The 17,719-nt window shown below is 39.9% G+C and overlaps 1 protein-coding gene across 5 annotated transcripts; it reads left to right on the top strand.

Annotated features, from left to right (window-relative positions):
* The first annotated feature begins 5,540 nt into the window (after positions 1-5,540).
* On the top strand, positions 5,541-17,668 carry lipea (lipase, hormone-sensitive a). 5 transcript variants are annotated; one of them, XM_074687150.1, is made up of 13 exons: positions 5,541-5,609; positions 8,527-8,568; positions 9,035-9,146; positions 11,621-11,862; positions 12,369-12,653; positions 12,754-12,844; positions 12,927-13,072; positions 13,170-13,355; positions 13,538-13,690; positions 13,869-14,013; positions 15,425-15,652; positions 16,211-16,602; positions 16,734-17,668. In XM_074687150.1, the coding sequence occupies exons 4-13, from the start codon at positions 11,623-11,625 to the stop codon at positions 16,992-16,994; spliced, it is 2,127 nt and encodes a 708-aa protein (XP_074543251.1). In that variant the 5' UTR covers positions 5,541-5,609; positions 8,527-8,568; positions 9,035-9,146; positions 11,621-11,622; the 3' UTR covers positions 16,995-17,668. The 5 variants fall into 5 exon arrangements, with proteins under 5 accessions (XP_074543251.1, XP_074543253.1, XP_074543250.1 ...); XM_074687151.1 differs by lacking the exon at positions 5,541-5,609 and adding an exon at positions 7,884-8,440; XM_074687152.1 differs by lacking the exon at positions 9,035-9,146 and having other exon boundaries at positions 5,543-5,609.
* Positions 17,669-17,719: the final 51 nt, after the last annotated feature.

Here is a 17,719-nt window from a genome sequence, read left to right on the forward strand (position 1 = left end):
ATGCCGTCTGAAACCTCCCACTTTGAACCCAGATCAGCTAGTTTGGCCACTTCTCTCAATGAGACGTTTGATGCTCTGAAACTTTCTCTGAAGCTTTAGGAGTTTTCGCTGATGCTGATCACACTGAGCAGCACTTTAACAAAAAGTCTTTAATGATAGAAAAATCATATCAACTCATATTTATTGAGTCATATTTGTCTTTGTTTATGCATCACATATGTCTTATCAACAAGATTTCTTTCACCCTTCCTCTTCCCTCTCTTCCTTCCTCCCTTTACACTGTTCCCTTACTTTGTTTCCTGTTTTTCCTTTTTACATCTTCCTTTTCTTCCCTCCCCTCTTTCCTTACTTTACTTCCTCTCCTTTCTGCCTTTCTTTTTGACTCTCTCTTTCCTCCCTTCTTGTTTTCTTTCCCCTTTCCTTTATTTATTTCTTCCCTCTCTTTTCTTTCTTTCTTTCTTTCTTCTTTTCCTCTTAATTTCTTTCTTCCTTTCTTTTGTTCCTTACCCCTTCCTTTTCTTCCAAGCCTTCACTTCCTCTTCCTTCTTTCTTTCCTTCTTTCCTCTATTGCTGTCCTTCCTTCAATCCATTCTCCTCTTCTTCCCTATCTTTCCTCTTTACTCAGGTTTCTTTCATTTCTCTCATTTTTCCTTCCTTTATTACCCACCTTCTTTCCTTCCTTCACTACCTCTCAATCCTTCCTTCCTTTATTGACATTCTTTATCCACTCTCTACTTATTTTGATTTCTTTCCTTTTCCTTCTTTCATTTCTTGCTTTCTTCCCTTTTTTCATTCCTTCCTTTCTTCTCTTCTTCCCTTTCTTTACTTTCATCTCCCTCTCCTTTCATTTCCATCTTTTCCTCCTTCCCTTTTCTTCTCTTCTTACCTTGATTTTTCCTTACTTCACCTTCTCTCCTTCCTTTTTTAAAATCCATTTCTTCCTTTGTTTTGTTTCTTTATTCACTTTAGAATCTCTAGATTGACCCACAACAATTAGAGCATGGCTTGATATAAAGTCTGGCTGTATTTTTTTTTATGATTCTTGCATTTTCTGGAAAGTGACTCACTGTGATGCAATTTACTTAAACCTTTCTGGTAAAACTGCTAAAATTATTGGTCAGTGGAAAATAAATTACAAAATTATACTTTTTCAGACGGTTTCTTAAAAAGACATCTTTCAGAACTTTCACATCTTCTTTGTCTCTGACATTGTGTGTGTACATGTGTCTCTCAAGCTTTACATAAACGTCCTCATCAGGTCTGCACTTATACAAGAAGTGGAAGTCACTTTGACCTGTTTGTCTCCCTCACTGGAAAGTAGCACCTGCACCTCAAACATCCCCTCCTGTCGCCACACTGAACAACAGAGACTGTGTTGAGCCTTCATGGCCACTATGTGTGTGTATTTACGTGACAGAGTCTTGTAAGTGAACCTTAGTTTGGACGTGCTGTTTCTTTCCCGTTTGCGGTTAATCAAGATGGTACAATCCCTTTGGTTAAACTTTAAACAGCAGTATCAACAATCACAGGGAAGGAGAGTGTGGACACTTGACTCAAACTGTGGGTATGTCATGAAATCTGGGCTTTTCCAAAACCCAGTCTCTGGAACGAGGAGTATTGGTCTTGAATTGATTTCCTGAGTGTTTTGGCAGAGGAGAGGTAAAAGGGACCCTTATGACTAGGACTTAAGTAGGTGAATTAGAATTATATCAGAATTTACAGAATTTGTAGCAACAAAGAAAATGATTTTCTTGAGAAAATATGAGAAGGCTCAGGCCACTTTTTGGATTTGAGTCTTTTCATGTCTTCCTCTCCTCGCCCTGATGTCATGCTGTGATCTCCAGCAAGACACCAGCATGGGCTTCACCAGGGCTGTTTGCACGGCAGCTCTGTTGACAGTTTATGAGTAAACTGGCTGCATCGATTGTTTCCTGGCTTTAGATAAAGTCCTACACCTATACCTAAGGTCAGTGGTAATAAGGGGGTCTCTGTCAGGTCAACTGTCAACAAAGAAGAAGAGCCTGTGGTTGTGACTTGACCTTTTAATCCAGGCATAAACAGGAGTTTTTTTGGGGAAAAACCAGTCTTCACTAGAGCCAGGGAGCCATGGGGGTTGGTTGGTTAAAATAAAAGGTTGACCTCTGCATAGAACTATCAGGATGTCACCTCTGGCAATTGGTCTAAAAAAAGGACATGGAAACAACCAAACCGATCTAACAAGAGCTCTTATTTGCATTTACATGAGCTACACTTTTTGATATTGTAACTGTATAATCTAAATCTTTTAAAATTGTGTAATCTTGCTAGGCGCTGCCCTGTTGGCCATGTCTGCCTTTTGCTGTAGCTCTCTCTTCTTTTTTCATTTCTTGTAATTTTTTCATCTCTTTTTCATAATCTTTCTATTTGGAGTGGATCATCACTTTGTATGGTTCATTTGTTGGTCATGGACACCAAACTTTTTGTGTCTTCAGCAATATTTTTACTACTTTTTTTCCTGTGTTTGTCTGGAGATCCTACATGTAACCTTGGCTGCATTGTTTACATGTGAACTCAGCTGTTAGCAGCCTGTAGCATGTCAATGCTAACTGGTGCCAGGCCTGATGTCTTCCCACAAGGTGAGGAGAAGGAGGTGAGGACGACGTGCTGGTTCTCAGGTGTGAGCTAAAAAGTGACGACATGGACCTGTCCTTCCATCCATTGTTATTGGGAACGTAAGAGCTATCTCCAATAAGATGGACGAGCTAACCATGCTAACCCAGAAACAGAGGGAATACCAGAGGGCAGAGTAGCATCATGCTGTTCACAGACATAGCTAACAGAGCTAACATCAGACACCAACTCCACATTGGAAGAGCTTCAGCTGCTGTGAGCAGACAGGATCCAGGAGACAGAGACTGAACAGACTGCTGGGGAGGCTCAGTCCTGGACCCTGTGGAGGTGGAGGCTGGCTGAACTGGACAATGATGGACAAGCTGTCATCATCTATTTTCTTATGGACCTTTTTATACTTTCTATATACTTTCTTACTTTTTGTTTTCTTGATTGCTGCTGTGACTTCAATTTCGTTGTACTTGTTACAATGACAATAAAGTTCTATTCTATTCTAAAACTGTTCACAAAGTAGACCAAAGAGTGTGCAAGACAAATCATGTGGTATTTTGCAAGAAAAGAAAGTTTATAACTGTTAATGCTGAGTCACTAAAAAAACATCCTCATTCTTTTTTTGTTGACCATTTCGTCATTGTTTCGATTCTTTAAATTGGAGCCACTCTTGAAAATTCATCACTTATTAATATGGTAAGCTTTGACTATCAGTAAAAATTAATATCCCTGAGTGAGTCTGCATCTTGTCGTGTTATCACACTCAAAATCATACTTAAAAATACTATTGGGATTAGGATGATGATTGATTTTTTTTTAATAAATAAGGTTGTTGGGTATTTATAAAAAATTAAAGCAATATGACCAAGTTTTAGTAGAGGGAGGGTGTGGAAGAAGAAGTGTGAAACTTGGCACAACAAACAGGACTGTATTTTTCCCACTCATGAATGTAGCTGTTTTAAAAAGTCACAGTGTGATTGTCTGCCTCACCATTTGTTTATGGTGTCAGGTTGCAAAAGAAAGGCTGTTAAATTAAAGAAGTTAAACCTGTACAGACCCCAGACGACTAATTGGACCATTGGAGCCCATTGGTTATGTTTTTTATGGTCTGATCTGGTAATATCTGGGTGATAGATCCCTTTAAGTTTATTAAAGTTACAAAAACCTGTCAACACTATGTTCAACATACCAATGTTCACAGCATAACCACCCTACTCAATTAATGATTCTGCAGAAAATGTGACTGATTTGCAACTAAATATATTTAGAGGAAGACATCAGAGGGAAGTGTTACAATACTAGGTTAATAACTAACCTCATTCATTTCAATCGTGGCATCTTCTGTTTGTACATGGCTGTCAGAGTCTGTTCAAGAAAGAGCAAAAATACAGTCATGGAAAAAAATATTAGACCACCGTTGTTTACTTCAGTTTCTCATTCATTTTAACGCCTGGATCCACTAAAGGCATATTACCTGTAGAATATCATGTCATAAAAAAACTGTAGATCTCCAAGACACCCATTCATTACACCAAGAAAAAGCAAGTCAAACATGGTACTTCCAAATTCCTAGCTGGTTGAGGCAGGAAACATCTTTTCACCCCACGAGATGGCCGTGCACTCATCCGTTACTGTGTCAGGAACCATCATCAGACCTCCAGGAACCCTAAAAGAAAGTGGGCACTGTTGAGATATATCATCTTGTTCAGCAAGGACAGGTCGAAACAGACTTCTTCAAGCTGGTCCAAAGGCACAAAGGAAACGGAATAAGCCCTTCATCAACAAGAGACAGAGGAAGAGCTATTTTTGTTGTTGACAAAGTTCTACCAAGCATTAAAATGAACAAGAAATTGTAGCGAACAAGAGTGGTCTAATTTTTTCCGTGACTGTGTCCAAAAAGAAGTGGAAAAATTAGTATCCCTAAAATTTGAAACAAAATGGCTTATTCTTAAACTTAAATTAACAGACTATAATAAATCTCAAAATATAATGTGTACTTGCTTCATCAAGAACTGTGGTTGTTCTTCAGTTAAGCACATAGTAAAGCCAAACTTTAATGTTGCATGTGATCAAATGGCCACAAGAGGCCACCATAAACCCATTATATGCACAAATAAAAAGGGGGTGAGTGATCAGTAACAGGATACAGCCACACAACACTGAGATAATGAATTTCTGTAAACATCTGTGAGCTGTCAGGCTGAATAGAAAGATTTAATCACAGGAAACATAAAAGTAGGGCTTTATTTCAAGAAGCTCTTGCAACTCAGTTTTTCCATTAGCTAATGTGAGTTGTTTTCCCAAGCTCTTGTCTTACAGTCGAGACAATACTACCTTCAGGCCTAGTGCAGACTAACTTATTGTTTTGTTTTTTTAGACTAGCAGAAAAATGCCCCACTATGACATGAAAAAAAATCTGTTTTGTCTCAAAATTATGTGTTAAATTCATCTGTAAAAGTGGAGGAACTGTTGTTTTCCTGATAGTGAGAAAGACAAGGCCAGATCACAAGAAAATAACTGGGAAATTGAGTACAAACAAAATTAATACTAGGGCCTCCGTATCTGTAAGATTGTATAGATGCTTATTTCGTGAAACTTTCTCAGTGTTTGACTTGAAAATCCACTGTAATGTTTGTGCATGGGAAAATGTGAAAACGTGATTTTTAAACTTTAAAGCAGAATCTTAATAAATATGGAACCCATTTCCACCTGTAAAAAAGACGTTGAAAGGGAAAAAAGGGGTAAGCTGGTCAAAATAATGAGATACGAGGTCATAATTATGACTTAGTATCTCAAAATATCACTGTGTGTCCCTTAAATAATTCAAATTGATAATATTTTTATCTTTATCAAAAAATTTGGCTTCGTGGAAGTTAGCCTACCTGTTGATGAATGCTAACCAGCTCTCGGGCACGCGCAGTGCCTCGCGCTTTGCTCACATGACGGTTACCAGCATTGAGTGTGCACGCGGACAGAAACATCAAGGAAGGGGATGCGGGCTCGGGTTGGTAAGTAAAGCGAAGTTGACTCACCAAGAAGCCTCATGTGTACACATATCTTTCGTTTCAGACACATAATTGTCTGTTTTCAGTGGCGTGTTGTGTTAGCTCCGAGTATGTTATGAATACAACGTGTTACGCGTCCACTCGTGACTAAAACCGAAAGAAACTGTGTGGACGGGCGTTAAACTCCTACAACTTAATGTGGAGTTGAGTTGTCAACGGCTGATCGGTAGCTGAGTACGGTTTTTAATTTAAGGTTTAGATAACAACATGGAGACTGGCTAGCTGAACAGCAACGCTTGAAATTGCCTGAAACGGTGGAAAAAGAGAGGCGTTTTTTTACAGTAGGAGAAGCTGATATCTGTACTGGAAAGTGATAGCAGCGTATGAGTGTGACAGAGGAGGGTCTAATGACAGCTTCACGTCATTTAATAGCAGTGATAGATTCAGGGGCCGCAGGAAAAAGAATACCTTTACGTTTTATTTTGATAAAATGTTGATAATAGTGTATCGGAATTCAGCTAGAAATGGGCGAGCTATTCGCTGGTGAATTGAATATCAAGTCAATAGTAGTTACTACTGATAATAAGAATAAAATAATGACATTACACAAAGGGTTAAAAAGATAGTGAAATTAAGATAATGTCAGTATGAGTCAAAGCATAACCTTACAGTCTTCAATAAAACAATTATTTCTGGATTATATTTTAGAACCTGAAACTTATTAGTATGCTGTGATGTTTCAAATACCTTGAATTTTAAGGCTTTACTATTTATTTCTACTTATTTTAATATTTAAAAATTAAAGCACAATTAGAGAACTTTCAGTGTGTTATGATTTTGACGCCCCCTTGTGGACAGCGTGGTACATTTAATCTCTGCAGAGTATTTTCCCTTTTGCGCATGTGTATTATTTGAGCTGTTTTTTACAGTAAAAAAAGAAAAGATATTTTTGATATAATCTGAGGAAAATATAAGAATAGAGAGGTCAAGCAATGAGCTGCAAATCTTATTGCCTGACACCAACCTCTTGGCAGTTGTTGCTAATTTAAAAAATCAACCTTGTCTGTAATGGCTCCGTTTTACTTTGTTGGTTATATATATGTGTATAGATATATAAACTTAAGCAATTATGATTGTCTATTGTGTAACCAGTTCATCAATCTACACTAGAATTCTAAATTATGTGAACTTTTATTTGTATGGCCAAAAATCGAATGGTTCAAATTTGTTTTGTAGGGACAAATGGTTATATTTGGACTCATACTGAAAATAGAAAAAATCTCCCTCCAGCAAAACTTTCAATGGACAAAATTCAGTTTGGGAAAAGGGACGGTTTAGGTATTCATTTTCATGAGGAACACAGATGCAGTTGATACATTTTTGTGTGTTTTTGTTCAGATAGATAGATAGATAGATAGATAGATAGATAGATAGATAGATAGATAGATAGAAAGATAGATTGAGGTAAAATTATAAGTTAAAATTTTTTGATTCAAATCCAAAAAAACATTACTTTTCATCATCTTACAATGATAAATTCATAAAGATTTTTACTAATATTTCACTTTATCAACCTGTATTTCATAATGAAGCACTTTTCTCTCACAAATTATCTTTATATATCGTAATCGTGACTTTTTTTTATCTCAGTTTTAAATACGTTTCCAATTTCCAACCTACCCTGCAATTACTTTGCTATTTTCAAAATATTGACTTACAAAGAGTGTGTTTGTGTGTGTTCTTTTTTTACCAGCAGCAATTGGCTTCAGTCCTATTTTAAGAATTAATTACTCCTCGTTAAATTTATTCCTCTAACAAAAACTGTCTCTGTACCCAAAGCCTGGTATAGCCTATTCCTCTGTATTAAAAGCCTCCATTGTTTACAAAATTACATCAGAGAGCCACACTGGTACACTCAGATCCCCTAAAAGTGCTCTATTTACAGCTTTTTGCCTGAAAAAAAGAACTCGTTTTGCTGATTTTGGGAAAGGAAACTTTGTCATGAATTCGAGACATTTCTTTAAAAATATTTGCATTTTCACTAGAAACTGAATTTCTTTGTGCAAGACAAGATGTTTAAGCCAGATCCAAAAATTTGTCTACATTTAACCTTCCTACAATTTCAGTCTCTGTGGTGGACAACCACAATGTATACTGCAAGATTTTATCATAGTGTCAAGAAATACCCCTGACACAGTGTTTAATGCCTAAATGAAATTGGTCAAAAGATAAATTAACTAAAGGACTTAAAATAACGAGCATGTTAAAGAAGAAAAAGAAAATGTTGGCTTAAGGAAGACAAACAGATTAAACTGAGTGAAGAATTCTGTGTCTGCATTTGAAGTACAGTTTAAGAGATTTACAAAAATTGGAATGACAAAGATTAATCCTTTATTGTCCCGGGACAGGGGTTTATCTGCAGTCTGTCAGAGCTGAATTCTCTGAGGATCTCTGACAAAGACAGATAGAGACAAATCACAGCTAAATAAGTCTGATCTTTGCAGATGACAGTGTGAATTTGTGCTGTGAAAATACAAGTCGTAAAGGTATCCTGTTGCTGTCCTAAGCCTTAAAGACTGCTGACTCTGACTCCAAGCACAATCAGGCATCATTGCTGTGATAAGGCCTCTTGTGTTTATAAGCACCACCACAGCTCGCACAGTGTCCTGGTTTTACTTTCTGCTGCAGGCTGTGGGTGTGTGCTTACAGCTGCTGCCACACAAATGAGACAAGTTCTCTTTTTTTATTACAATATAGGATAGGATGCCTTGAACATAGCTTGATTATTTTGCATTTCGTCTGGTTACTGTTCAGAATTCTTGAAGCGATCTAAGGTAATTTATGTTTTTTTGCTTAGAGATTTGAATTTGATCTGACATTGTTTGGATTTTCTGAAAGACTGTTTTTCCCCTCACTTCAGGAGGATGAGACGTGCGGATTAAGCTACCTCTGCAGCACTAGAGTAAGTCGTCATTTGTGTTAATTCCAGCTGTGGGAAAATAAAGGCAGCACAGAAAGTAAACCAAGCAGTGTTTGGTAGATTCTTTTCCCTTTCATATGTCGCCACATTTGTAAGGAACCATGCATTTATGGGGTGAGCAGAAGAGTTGTGGGTTAAAAAATACTCTGTATCTTTTCTGCAAATGCCAAACAGCTTATTCTGCCGCTGTTATCGACAGTCATTCATTCTCGGTCTGACTAAGCTGTTTACATGCATGTCAATAGTCCCATCTCATGCTGACTAAGCTCATAGTCCGATTCTGAAGCTGCGTGTAAATGTACCGACTGTCAGTTTCTTAGCACAGCGAGGAGTCATGGGCAAAATAAAATTGAAGATTTTATAGATTCAACATGTGATTTACAATTCAGAGTGTTGCAGAGTTGTTAACTGCTTTTAAAACGGTGTCATTCTCATTTTTTTGTAACAGTGGGTGATGCTGCTCATGGAAAATTAAGTCTTTATCCCAGAAAACATAACGGATTTCATCCAACCAGAATCAGCAGTGTTTAAAAACACCTCACAGTGCCTTTATATTTAAGGTAATGATGTTCCCTGGTTGTCATTGTCCTACATCATTCTTCCATTTGACCTACATTGTTAGAACGGATAGCGTGGTTCAGCCTTTTACCATTGTGTGGTTTTGAAGCCAAAGTACCCCCTAGTCTGCACAGAAGAGATCTGAGTGGAGCCGGGTCTCTTCTTGGCTCTCCTTCACATCATATCTTACTATTCCCGAAACTTCCCAAGAATGGCAGCTGTCAAACATTATGAAATGTGACATAATAATAGCTAATGACAAAGAAACTTCCAGAAAAAAGAGGACTTGAACACAACGCAGCCCAATTTTATCTTCATATCACCACAGCATATGGATGTGACAAACATTTCTGTGAGTTGTGTTTATTTTATAAAGTTTTACCACAGCCCATTGGGAGAAACAGGGAGACACAGGCTGTTTTCCAAACCAGCTACTACAGGTAGGTAGTATGCCAAAACTTGCAAAATCTGCTGTATGCCAAAAATCCCTGGATGTCCTACTGATCCGGGAAAGATCCTCTGTATGCAACGGACCAATCTATCTGGCATACTGTTTCCCACAATGTACAGTGCTGTCGCTGTTTGTCTATGCGGGTGGCAGGTTCTGGTGAATTTCTGCCATCTACTGTAATGATACAACAACACCAAGCGGCAACCTCCGGTCTGAGAATGTGAGACAATGCTGAAGTGCTAAAATCTGCTGTTTCTGGAGTGTTCGCTTGAGGCTGGCTCTGGAAGTAGCGCAAGTCACAAACACACCAAGCCAAAAAAGCCATTTTCAAAGAAGAAATTAACCTATTTACCAGCCTGGTTCAAAAAATGTCTCCTATCTGAGTCGCTAATTTTACTACCGGCTCCCGCTGTACGGGGGTGGAATTTTTTTCTAACGCGGCCGTTCAGAGGATATTGCGATCGCGAGCTCCCCCAATAAGAGGCACAGCTGAGGGTCATGTGACTGCCGGTGCCCTATGGCTGTAGGTGAAGTCCTTGCCACTACCAATATGGCCGCTATTGCCAATTTGCTTCAATTTCTGTTTCAGAAACAGACGGGTGACGTCAGCGAGACTACGTCCATGTTTTATACAGTCTGTGAACAACACTTAAGTTAGACCGCCTGTAAGATAGAAGTAAAATGATGTGAAAGAAACATAAGTAAATCTTACTTCCAATTATAAAAGAGGTGTTTACTTCTATGAATTTACTAAATCCCATATGAACCACTGATTCACTTTTTTAAACCATACGTGGATTATAAGGAAGTGGTTTTTCCATCAGCTGTAAAAATAAAAATTCATTCCATATTTGTTTTCAGTAAACGATTTACATCAAATGTGATGATTTTGCTATTATATGATTGACAAAATAACTAAAATGCCAAGATCCACCCAAAGTTTGTGATGTAAATTTATAATAGAGGCAAAATAAAATCTATCACTTGTATCTCCATTTTCCGAAACTGAAAACCAGAGTAGTAAACTACAAAACAGACCCAACAGAACAGTCATACTACATAATACATTCATTTGTAGTAGGCAGTATGCAGTTTGGAAAACAGCCAGAGTTTTTAAACTTTACTGAAGCCAGACACTAGGAGGAGCAGTTTTTGTGACAACCTCACTCTGTGTCCAGTGAGATGGTGTCTTTGTTTTTACTATCTGTGGTTAGAGCTGATGAAATAAGTTAGCCGCGCTGCTTCTTTATTTCACGACAGACCTTAATGAAGCTTAAACATTACAAACTTAACAAACTTGACTTCCAGAGGGTGGAGAAGCATGTTTTTTTATTGGATCTTACATATGTTGTTGACATCTTTCCCTGTTTCTGAGAAGAACTTTTCATTTCTCAGATAAATCATGACTGAAATGATACAGTGACTGCTTACTTCTGCGGTGGCTGGGAGACTTTTCTGCACCTCAGCCCACAGGAGAATATTGCTTATTATTTCTTAAGGCTTCATATCTGTGTGTTTGTTAAAGAGATGTTGTGATTTTTGCTTTTCTGTCTTTGTCAGTGTAAAGAGATAAGGCTCTTGATGAACAGGTTTTCAATATTTTCAATCAATCTAACAACAGATGAGTTTAAAAACAGTCATTTCATCTTTCTCTGTTTCTTTACCTCAAAAAGCGGTAACATGCACAGATCTAGTTCCTGGTTTCAATATGGATTGTTTTGAGGGTTTTTTTGTAAATATTTTAAAGTGTTTGTCAAACCACAGTCAGCTTGTCTGCTCAGTTCAGACCTGGTTTTAAAGTGTTATCCTCTGGCTGTACTGAGACTTCAACCCTTGACCAAACAGATAACACAATGACAATCTATCAGAGCTGGAGATGAGGTCATTATTTGCTTTGTGTTTACGCTTTGGGTGGTGGTCTCTCTTCTTCTATATGCTCAGTCCTCATCACATGTTTGCTGTGTTGAGATATAAAGGAACTCTACAGAAACTCTGGAGTTAAATGAGCTGCTCTTTCTGCTTCAGATATGGATTACAAGCTCGTGTTTGCTGCCTTGGAGACGGTATGTGAAGACAACATTTCTCTCCTGTGTGGGCCCTCTGATTTGCCGTACGGTGCTGTGGCCACGCGCTTGGTCACGTGCATGAAACAGATTCAGGAGCACGGTCGAGCCCTGGAGCCTGTGGTCGCCAGCTTCATCGCTGTGTATCACCATTATGACTTTGACGCACATACCCCGGGAAACGGCTACCGCACATTGGTCAAGGTAAGACTGAAAACACTGGCTGTGCTGTTTCCATTAATGCTGATGAATGCTGTAAATTTACTGCTCGACAGAGGACTGTAGCACGTAAACAACATGTTACACAGAAAAAAAAAACTGAGGCTCAAACATTATTTTCTTTTTTAGTAATTTTCTCAAACATTCTTCAACTGTTGATTATCAAAACGTCAAAAAAAAGGAGCATCAAAATTCCCAAAAGTAACTGCTGTAAATTTTAACCACCAGTTTAAAAACACACAACACAAAACTAATAAAGCTACAGCTATAATTTAAAAGACAGTCTGCTAAAGTCAAAATAAGACTTTTTTAATGGTCATCACTCCTAAATCTTGTGTTTAAGACCTTGAATCTTGCTCTATCACATATTTGAAGGCTCTTAGATAAAGATGTGTTTGCTTTGCTAGATTAAGCTGTGATCATGTCACTCCTTCCTTCGTATCTACAACCTTATCCGTCAATAAGAGACTTCACCTTTTCTCTTTCCTTAGGTCTTGCAGTCTTGTATTTTGCACATTATTAGCAAAGGCCGTTACATCGCCACAAACTACAACCGCGCCTTCTTCCGGGCGGACCACAATGCCTCTGAGATGGAGGCGTATTGCAGCGCTCTGTGCCAGCTGCGGGCCCTGCTCCACCTCGCCCAGCAGCTGATCAACGACAACGACTGCGGGCAGCTGTACTCCCTGCAGGATGGGGAACTCAGCAGCAAGTTTGTGCAGGAGTACAGCTCCATGCATAAAGCCTGTTTCTATGGGCGCTGTCTGGGCTTCCAGGTCTGCAAACAAACACTGAGCTTCTTCTTTACATTTGGTTTTGATTGATCACGTCTCACCTCGTTGAAGTTGATCTTTACATCTGTTGGATTTTCCACAGTACTCTCCAGCTCTGCGCCCGTTCCTCCAGACTATTGTCATCAGCATGGTGTCATACGGAGAGACATATGGGAAACAACAGTCTGGTTTGGGTACGTTTTTATTCTTTCTTCAGGATGCTTTGATGGAAGTTCCCGCCGTGGATTTTGTGTAAAACCATTCTTCCTTTTCCAGGTATGGCTGCCCTGTCTCTCCTCACCTCAGGGAAGTATGTCATTGATCCAGAGCTGCGCGGCGCCGAGTTTGAACGCATTACACAAAACCTGGACATGCAATTCTGGAAGTCCTTCTGGAACCTCACAGAGTCCGGCCTTATAACAGTAGGCAGGGTCAAATAATCTGTAACCTGCTCCCAAATTAGCTGAAGTCCTTTTTAATGTTTAAGCAGCTCAATCCCTGCTCGTCTGTCTTTGTCAGGGCTTCAACAGAATAGCCTCCAGCCCAGTGCAAGTGAACTTAACGCTGACTGTGCCTCCTGTCCCGCTGCGCCTCTCGCTGGCCTCAGACAACAGTCTGACAGCCACTGTGTCCCCTCCATTGGCCCACTGGGGCCCTGGGCCGGTCCACGTACGTCTCATCTCCTATGAGATTCGAGAAGGACAGGTGAGGCTCCAAGTGTCAAATAGAGACATATTTTTAAAACAACAGGAAACCAAGAAGATATGAACAAGCCAGAAGAAGTTTAATCTATTCTTACAATAAGGCAAAAAGCCTTTCTGTTGTAGAAACTAAACTTGTAAAAACTTGTATTTTTTGTGACAAATTATTTTAACCTCTCTTTAAAGGACAGTGAAGAGCTGCTGGCCCTGTCCCGTAAAGATCCTCCTCCCATCTCCGCGTCCCAGCTCCCCTGGGTGCAGAGGCAGCCTCTCTCCCCGTGGCTGATCGTTCATTTCCACGGAGGAGGATTCGTGGCCCAGACTTCCAGATCCCATGAGGTACAAAATTAAAACTACTCCTACTCCTAATCCTATTATGATAATTGAAATAACAGCTATTGGTGCTGGATTTTTCATTCTGCAAAAATGATTCATTTCGGGAGCTCAATAAAAATAAAATAAGCATGGTTTAAAATTAAATATAAATCCTTCCTCTTTTCTCCCCCGCATGAATCAGAACTACCTCCGGACATGGTCAAAGGAGCTGAGCGTCCCCATCCTCTCTGTGGACTACTCTCTGTCACCTGAAGCACCTTATCCCCGAGCACTGGAGGAGTGTTTTTACGCCTACTGCTGGGCTCTGAAGAACTGTCATCTGCTGGGTAAGATCATTGAATTACACTTTGGCAACAAAGGACGATAGAAAACTATTCATTCATATTAACTGCTTTCTTTTGCTGTCTTTTTTATTTTTAACATGATTTTCATTTCAAAAGAATAGAATAGAAAGACTTTATCTATGCCTGAGGACAAATTCAGGAGGAGTTACAGCAGTAATCAAGTAAACAAAAGTAAGAAAGTGTATAGAAAGTGCAAAAAGGTCCATAAGAAAATAGATGATGACAGCTTGTCCATCATTGTCCAGTTCAGCCAGCCTCCACCTCCACAGGGTCCAGGACTGAGCTTCTTCAGCAGTCTGTTCAGTCTCTGTCTCCTGTTTCCTGTCTGCTCACAGCAGGTGAAGCTCTTCCATCATGGCGTTGGTGTCCGGTGTTAGCTCCATTAGCCATGTCTGTGATGATGATGCTACTCTGCCCTCTGGTATTCCCTCTGTTACTGGGTTAGCATGGCTAGCTCGTCCATCTTATTGGCAATAGATCTAGTGCTCACAATAACGATGGATGGAAGGATAGGTCCACCTCGTCACTTCTTAGCTCACACCTGAATACCAGCACGTTGTCCTCACCTCCCTCCCCTTACCTTCTGGGGAAACATCAGGCCTTGCACCATTTAGCATTTACATGCTACAGGCTGCTAACAGCTGATTTCACATGTAAACAATGCAGCCATGGTTACATGTAGGATCTTCAGACAAACACAGGAGCAAAAATAGTAAAAATTAGTGTCCACGACTGACAAATGAACCATATCAAGTAATGATACACTCCGAATGCAAAAACGGCAAAAAAGAGAGGAAAAATTGTCAGAAACGAACAAGGAAGTGAGAGCTGCTGTAACAGGCAGCCACAACAGGGCGGTGCCTAGCAACAACAAATCATTCAAATGAGACTTCTTACAGACACATTTTCAAATAGGGGAGTAAAGGTGTTTTTAATTTATGCAAATTTGTATTCATAAGCATGCTATAATTTGTAGTTTTAAATCAACATGTTGGACAAATTTACATTTACAGTTTGTGCTATTGTTTAAGTCCTAAGCTACAGAATGTTGTTTGTACACATTTGCCTTGATCCATGTTCCCGTTTACAGACGTAGATAACACATCTACACTGTGTACCTGTTACATATCTGATAACACTCATGTGTGGGGCCGAGAGACACACGCATGTTGGCATTCTAACTTACTTTTATATTTGCAAAGTATGGACATTGGAAAGTGTCTCATGTGCCCACAAGGTGGAGACAAGTGAGAAAAAAAATAAATGGTTCACAGAACATCAAATGATAAGAATTTCATTTGGTTCATCCATTTCTTTCTAAGTTGTGTTTTCAGTTATTGTTGGCTGTCAGTGAAATAAAAAATCTCCTAACAGCTCTGTCTCTGTGTCTCAGGCTCCACAGCAGAGCGTGTATGTCTGGCAGGTGACAGCGCTGGAGGAAACCTCTGCATCACTGTGTGCATGAAGGCCATATCCAGTGGTATCCGAGTTCCTGACGGCATCATGGCCGCCTACCCCGCCACCTTGCTCACCACGGACGCCTCGCCCTCCCGCCTGCTCACGCTCATCGACCCACTGCTGCCTCTTGGCGTCCTCGCAAAGTGCCTTAATGCCTATGCAGGTATGTGGGTGTACAGGGTGTGTGTGAGTTAGACGTGCACTGTTTGGCTGTTTCATGCTTCATTTAATAAGCACAGAGTATTGTTGGAGGAAATGAACATGGGGAAAAAACACCAATCAGAAAACAATCAGAACACTTACTTCTACATTAAATGTCTTTTTCATCTTTGCCTGGTAACCACGGTATTACTTGTTGTTACTGTAAACACCTGAAGCGTTTTTGTTTGAAAGCTTCAGTTTTATTTTTCTCTGCCTCATTGAGAGCCTGTAGTAAATGAAAAGTCATGTTACATAATGTTCAAGGACAAGTTCCTTGAGCTCAGATTATTAAACCTCGTCCTTGTGAATGCAGCAATGTCAATATCTACAGCAGTGTGTTGCCATGTGAGCCGTGTATTTCATTATCTGGATATGTTTTCGCTCCCCTAGAGTAAACAAAAGCAGGAGATATTTTCCCATTCTCAGGATTATTTTTATTACCCCCTAATAAGGATTAGTGTTTCAGCCTCTTACAGTATATTTCTTATCGCTTGTTCATGTCCTTCCACCTTCCCCACAGGTGTGGATTGTCAGTCGGTGCAGCCTTCAGTGGAAAACAGCACTCTGAGCACTCTGGGAAGAGACACCGCCATACTACTCAGTGATCTCACCCAGGGAGCCTCCAACTGGATCCAGTCCTTCCTGGACCCCTCTCGGACTTCAGGTGGAGCCCGTTCATTGGCGTCATCTCCAAGGAGGACCCAGAGCACTGGAGCCCTCAGGACAACCACTGAAAACTCCACACAGAGCTGTGTAGATCAGGTGGAATACCCAGAGGGCTTCCAGCCGCTGCGCTCAGAGTGTTTGGCTTTTATTCGGCCGACAAGCTGCCCAATCATCAAGAACCCGTTTGTGTCACCGCTGCTGGCACCAAACAACCTGCTGAGAGGCCTGCCGCCTGTGCACATAGTGGTGAGAGAAGCTGAGGGTGGATTTAATTTCTGGAAATACATTCAGGCTGTGCTCTAACATGCCCAGTTTGCCCTTTTTAAAGTAGATTTGTTTGTTTCTGTTCATGTATTCTAACTCCTGTCTCCCCACAGGCCTCTGCTCTGGATGCCTTGCTCGATGACTCTGTGATGTTTGCCAAGAAGCTTCGAGACATGGGCCAGCCTGTGAGTCTGACGGTGGTGGAGGACCTCCCTCACGGATTCCTCAGCCTGTCTCAGCTCTCCAAGGAGACAGAGGTTGCTTCAGCAATCTGCGTGGAGCAAATGAGGATGATCTTTCAGAGAGAAAACCCAACACCTTCTCTTCAAAGACGGCCTAGGCTTCAAGAGACATACCCAAATCCTTCAGGATGATGTCATGAGCAGACTTGGGACTTTGTTATGATATGGAGGTATTATGATACCGTGATTATGATAGATTATGTTATATGAAGGGGGAGATGCAATACATGTAGGAAAAAGTCAGGGAGAATTCCAAAGAAGCACCAAACATGAGGAAACTTAAGGATGCTGCACTTGGAATCTGTAACGCACAATATTTACTGTAGGCAGCAATCATTGAGAGAAATTCTAAAGCCTCTGAAACCTCTACCTAACCATAACCAGCTCTGACATGACCTGAAAAATAGAAAGAATTAAATATTTTTTTAGTAGAGACTGCAACAAGCCCTTACTGTCACATCTACACTAATGTACAGTAATGTTAATAAAGAGAGCTGTGGTGCCTTGAATTCAAAGAGCTGCTGAGCACGCATCACCAAACTGACTGGGATTAAAAGTTTACCTGTATAGGACAAAAAAATTGATGCACTGTATTATTATTTTACGAGGAATGGATCTGTATACTGGCTTTGCAAGATTGTCATGTGTTTACAATACAGTATATTGACACAGAGGTCTTCAACTTGTTTTTATCAGCAGAATGTACATGATGGTGATTGAGTATCTTGTTTTACTGTAAAGTAATTCTAAGTATTTCCTTAAAAAGGTTTAACTCAATTGTTATATTTTGAGTCTGAATTAAAAGAAACTGGAAAGTTTTCTTGTGTCTCCTCATCTGTTTGCACAGCCAGCTGTTT

Source organism: Halichoeres trimaculatus, unplaced genomic scaffold, assembly GCF_033239565.1.
Source record: "Halichoeres trimaculatus isolate MK-OKI-2021-1 unplaced genomic scaffold, fHalTri1.1 fHalTri1_scaffold_14, whole genome shotgun sequence".
Taxonomy (NCBI): Eukaryota; Metazoa; Chordata; class Actinopteri; order Labriformes; family Labridae; genus Halichoeres; species Halichoeres trimaculatus.

Coding starts and splice junctions, on each gene's coding strand:
- lipea (XM_074687149.1), top strand. Junction 12,654..12,753: donor GGCGCTGTCTGGGCTTCCAG/GTCTGCAAACAA, acceptor GATTTTCCACAG/TACTCTCCAGCTCTGCGCCC. Junction 12,845..12,926: donor GAAACAACAGTCTGGTTTGG/GTACGTTTTTAT, acceptor TTCCTTTTCCAG/GTATGGCTGCCCTGTCTCTC.